This window comes from Hermetia illucens, chromosome 5, assembly GCF_905115235.1.
Source record: "Hermetia illucens chromosome 5, iHerIll2.2.curated.20191125, whole genome shotgun sequence".
NCBI classification, from domain to species: domain Eukaryota; kingdom Metazoa; phylum Arthropoda; class Insecta; order Diptera; family Stratiomyidae; genus Hermetia; species Hermetia illucens.
Window position 1 is genome coordinate 9,327,900 of NC_051853.1, and position 5,757 is coordinate 9,333,656.

Here is a 5,757-nt window from a genome sequence, read left to right on the forward strand (position 1 = left end):
TTTGCTCATCAGGGCTAATCGCGAATTTCACACACCAGCCATCGCATGCAGCCTATCGCTCACCAACAGGCTGGTTCATCAAATACTCCTCAAGAGGCTGATCCATCGTATGCCGATCAAGTTTTGACCAATTAGTTTCAATTAAAGACATTCGGCCATTTCCCAAAGCTCAACTACGGAAACCATCGAATCGAGACCGGAAGTGACGTACAGCTGCACATCTTACGGATTCGGTGATGCTGGAGTCCATACGAGCTGAGGAAGCCGCTGCAGGTCGAAAAAAAAACTACCGCCGAAGCCAAGAAAAAATTAGCAACTGAAAAAAGAGAAGAAAGAAAGGCAGCATAACAGGAGAAACTTTTAGAAAAAGAGAAGCAAAAGGAAATAAAAAATACGGCAATGTGCAAACGGGGTCGTCGTAGAGCTAACCAAGAACACTCCGACGACGACAAAGGCACCAAAAAGTCATTCGCAAGTACAAAACCAGGCGTAACTGCTGAAAAATGACTTTTTCCAACAGTTTCACTTTTTGTGTATCATTTGCTACTTTGTTATTTTCGTACCTGAATAGCGACAATGGATATCCTTTATCTTTTGTGTTCCTATTTTTTTTTTATTATTTGCAGTATTCATACTCTTGAAATAAAGGTTGCAAGGTTTGCAAGAATAAATATTCACACCAACGAAAAGAAAAAAGTTTTTATTATTTCAGGGCATGTGAAATTTTGTACAATAGCGTATGAGGGACTTAAGTGTTCCAAAGAGCACCCCCACTTCCATAATCGCGAGGATGGCTAAGCGGGTGTCAATGGAGCTTTTCATATTTGTGGGCGGTTCTTTGTGCTAAATTTTGCCACCTTTTTTTGTTTTTTCCAAATAGCCCGAAATAATAAAATCACGCGCTAATGTCCGCTAAGAGTCATAACTTGAGTTCTCCAATTGCGGTGAAAATAACAAACCTTAAAAATCTTGCTGCTGTTGGAAAAAATATATCAATTTTCACCAACAAAAAAAATTCCTTCAAAAATATATCATCACAAAAGATTCCATCAAGAAAAACAAAGAGATTGTTGTTGTTTTTTTATTCCAAAAAAGTAGAAAATTAGTAGGTTTCCAGAGGGTCAGCATCCACGGTGGAAACCGAGACTTTGACTTTGTTACTTAAAGAACTTTCAAGTTTACTTTTGAACACTTTCAAATATCCTCGTTCCGAGTTACTATGATTGCACAAAATCACTGAAATATTTCGCTGTGTACAGTCCAGGACTTCATGGTGAGACATTTCCCCTGTAAGGAACAAGTCAGCCGCCGCTGGCTTCAATACAGAGGCACCGGAGCCAGCACAGACTGCTACTGTTTTTATATTCGTCTCTAAATTGCTGTCAACCCCGATGGCAACATGTACATTTTTTATGCCGGTGTGCTCCTTTATCCGCTTAATAGCATCGGCCAGGGTTAGATTGCCATGAATTGTCAAGAAACGACCTAAACCGTTCTCTTCATTTTCAACGTCGGGCTGTAAGTTAGTTAGGCAGGTTAATGAATTTGGGTGAAACAAGTTTTGCTTTTTAATACAAACCGTTATTGGGGTGGTTGATGCATGAGGCAGTGAGTCACAAAGCCAATCGCATATGCCACCTCGAATGCTGTCCCACGATGTATGTGGAGAGTAAAGTGCAATACGTTTTTCAAGGCAAGTGGCAACTAATCGTTCCTTCCACGTCCTGAAGTAGGGAAAAAATTACACTTTGTCTTCAGTATAGTTTCGTCATCGATAATAATAGATTCTCCATTCGAACTCATCCACTTACTTCTGTGTAATTCGCTTCAATGATGCAAATATTGGAGGGTGGTACGAAATGACCAGATCAGCTTTCTGCCCGATTGCTTCCTCCAGGACTTTCTCCGTCAAATCGTTTGTAAGGAACACATTTTCTACTGACCTAAATTTGGATAATAGCGATTAATGGGATACACACATATTATTGAAAAACTACCCTTAACTCACTTTGGGGCGGAAGGCTCAATCAATAAACCTACATTGTCCCAGCTACCGGCCAGCTTCAGAGGAGCGAACTCCTCAAGCTTACTTACAACTTCCTGTAAGCCTAGGCCAGACATTGCCCTAAAAGCAGTTTTCCGGAAAATTGCTTTAGTGCTGTAAAGCGGGTCGTGCACAATCCTGCGAAGCGAGATGACGGCAGAGGTTAACAACATCGCTTAATTGTCAATCCACCGGTAAAATGACTTTTTTCGTATTCGGCAACGTTAAAAATTGTCAGGAAAAGATGGCACTGTAGCATCTTATAAGACGGAATGAAAATGAGTGGAGTGAAAATAAGGTAAAAACCAGCACCGGTTAGGTTTGTTTCTTCGCTGAAAATTGTTACACAGCTCCACCTGGTAGGCAAACGAAACCGACGTTTAAAATCCTTTGGTAGTTTTCCCGGTAGGCATCTTAGTGGAGCACATATGTAGACCGTCAATGTGGCCATGGGAAGTATATAGGTCCCAGGGCTAAACGTGGATTTGCACCCGCGATGGAGTATAAAACCTGGGAAACGCCTGCTGAACCAAGTTACGAAGCCACGGAAGAAGCATCGAACGGTGGCGAACTCGGGAAGGAAAACGGAACAGCGATTTGCGCATTTTCTCATGGAACGTGCGCTCCCTGTGCAGACCGAAGCTGCTCAGCAGTTACCCCCGGGATCGGTTTGCTGGAGAAGAGCCACTACACCATATATTATAGCGGCCATCCAGTGCTCGGAATAGGTGTCTTAGTCAGCCAAAAACTGAAACCTGCTGTTATCGGCTTCGAAAACATAAGCAAAAGGTTATGCACTCTGCGTTTGCCTGGGAAATTTAGAAATATAAACCTTATTAACGTTCACGCCCCTGCAGAGAAGACTGCAGAATCGGAGAAGGATACTATGTGATATTCGAAGAAAGCTTCACTTTTTTCTTGGCTACTTTTGGAGACGGCGGGCCTGCCTACCCAGACGTTAGCTGCTCCATAAGTTTTCCATTTTACCTAATACTAGCACTAAGTGCCAAGCATTTAGGCTCGGACGATCCTACCTGCTTAAAAACTAAAGGTGCGCTGGTGATGGTGGCCGGTGGTAGGTTAATGGGAGAATCCGTCGAGAACTCCCCGCAACATCGAACATGTATGCAGAATGGTGTACTTCTGCATGGTTTGAATCAGACTGTGCGAAAGTCCCAGGACATCAAAGGAAGCCGTGAGGGATTTAGATATAATACTTGTAGCTGACAATATTATGGGAACTACAACCACCCGCTCGAGACGCCAAATTTCTTTGATTTCCCGAGCCAATGGCTCGTAGTTCACCTTCTTCTCCACGTATTTCCGTTCGATGTTGCTGTAATGGGGGATAGCAACATCAATAATATACGCGGAGCGACTCGTCTTGTCAACTAACAGTACGTCAGGCTTGTTGTGCGGAATATGACGATCAGTCAGAACTTGCCAGTCTCAATACATGCTGTCAGCAGAACTATCAAGTACTTCTTGCGGCTCATATCGGTAAACCGGACATGTCCCCATCATCAGCTCATTCTTGTATGCAAGGTTTTGATGGATAACCTTACATAGAGCATTATGCCTGGTGATGTATTACACCGGTGCCATAACAGCACAGCCAGAAATGAGATGGTCAAACGTCTCTAACGCCGAACCACACATTCTGCACTGGCCGTTCTCCACCCGTTCTTTCATAATTAGTTTTTTATAAGCTCGGGTGGCGACCACGCCATCCTGAATGGCACACATGAACCCCTCCGTCGCAGCAAAGAGCTCCCCAGCACACAGCCATCTGTTGGACAAATGCATATCGACAAATGGCTGCCAAAGACAATTCACGTGTTTACCGTGCATTGCCTTCGAATTCCATTCATCGATCCGCTCGTCCGTCCGATCGCCACGTCAACCACGCCCCTACCTTCGATGTCACGAGGCAGGTTCATCCGCTCCACGGCAGACTTTGGATGATGCATTCAGAATTTGGAGATAGTTGTCCGTATCCGCCGCTGGACGGTAATCCCCGCAGTGAGGAAGGGTGGAAATTCCTCCGGTCGACTCATGACCTCATTTATACTGCGTGCCAACCAACTGTGTACGCTGGTAATTTTTTTATACCAGAAATTCTGCACCCGATCCAGACCTGGGCCCCTCCAGTTCTTCGAGCTGTTTATGGCTCGTCGAACTTCCTCTTTGGTAACATCCGCAAAATTCATGTCAGGCGTATTGGCATGGCGGGCGCCTTCGGCGGTGATCCCCTCAGCATGCTGGCCGGGTAGCCCCCAAAGTCCACCCCAATACTCTTTCGCTTCCATCATCGAAAACTGTACTGTCTGGACGCTCTGTTGGGACTCGTTGAGAGATCTGAAAAAGCTCCGCTGGTTCCTCGCGTATGTTGCATTCTGGACACGTCTGGAATGACTTTCACCATTCCGTTGTAACCGACTGCATATGCCAGAAAGTTTCTGCTTTAGTGTACCAGTACTGATCTGAATCAGTCTAGCAATGTCCTGTCTTAGTGAGTTCCGCCGACGTTCCAGACGAATTTTCCATGGTGGATCTCTTTGGTCACTCAAACCAATAACACGAAAGCGAATCTTCTGACCGTGCAATCTGATAGCCGCAACTGCACCACAATACACAAGTGATTGTAGTTGCAGCAGCGACATATCAGCACACAGTCGACATGCAATCTCATCAATGATTTGAGATAGAATTCCCGGAGTTGCTGGAGATGCATAGAGCCTGGGAATACCTGGTTTTTGCAAAGGATCCATTTCCGAGAATTCTATACACGCTCCCGAAGTATGTGAGTCCAGGCGCTATTCCGGTTCCCATGGTACCAGTATTCCCTTGGTAAGGTTTCGTGACCAATTGCCACTTCAGATGATTATGATTACCCTGATTAGGCCTTTGGAGCATTTGCCTACTGCATCGGCAAGCCAATGCGATACAGCGTCTCCCGGTGCCACCAATATGGAGGTTTTCCTCGCCACTTGGTTTTGGTTCAGCCGACAGGGTTGCCGCCCGTCTTCCTCATCGCCATCTCTGAGCGCTAAGGGTAAGGAAGTAATCATCAATCAATCAATCATCATCTCACCGTGCGTTCTGTTCAGCCACGGGTCTAAATTGTCGATGAGCAGCGCAGTCCATTTGCCCGAGTTGTTACTCGGTAAGGGTGCGTTGAGGTTCTTCATGGGCAACCACCTCTCTGAAGTTTTCGTCCTTACGGCAGCGGGGATCACCCCCGCGATCACCATCACAGCCAGTTCGGAGACAGTGCGATAAGCAGACGCCACTCGCAAAGTTCCCCGCTTTTGCACTTGAGCAGGACCAAGGGCATCAGATCACACCTCCGTGCCATAGAACAGAACCGACTGCGTTGGTCCCATAAGGGGACGTCTCCTAGTAGCTATAAAGCCCCGCACAATCGCCAATAGCCGACTCAAACCCGCGACTCCAGCTGCAGTCCTGTTCGTTTTGATTTGCTCGTAGAAGCTCATCTTCGAGTCGAACATTAAACCAAGGTATTTAACTGCTGGTTTTGACTCTATAGTCAACTCGCCTATCAATATGGGACGCAGGGTTGGGATTCGCTCTCTCTTCGGTTTTTTCCAGCGCAAGGCTGAAACCGTGAGCAGTCATCCATCCGCTTACCCATCGCATTAATATGTCAAGTCTGCTTTGCGCCTGTTCAACAATGCATCCGGCAACAAGTG

At 45.8% G+C, this 5,757-nt stretch overlaps 1 protein-coding gene across 1 annotated transcript; it reads right to left on the reverse strand.

Moving 5' to 3' along the window:
* Positions 1-1,077: 1,077 nt before the first annotated feature.
* LOC119657229 (NIF3-like protein 1) lies at positions 1,078-2,224 on the reverse strand. The gene is made up of 4 exons (XM_038064041.1): positions 2,009-2,224; positions 1,812-1,943; positions 1,580-1,724; positions 1,078-1,516 (listed from the first exon to the last, which is right to left on the reverse strand). Exons 1-4 carry the CDS (start codon positions 2,215-2,217, stop codon positions 1,103-1,105), a joined length of 900 nt encoding a protein of 299 aa, XP_037919969.1. The 5' UTR covers positions 2,218-2,224; the 3' UTR covers positions 1,078-1,102.
* Positions 2,225-5,757: the final 3,533 nt, after the last annotated feature.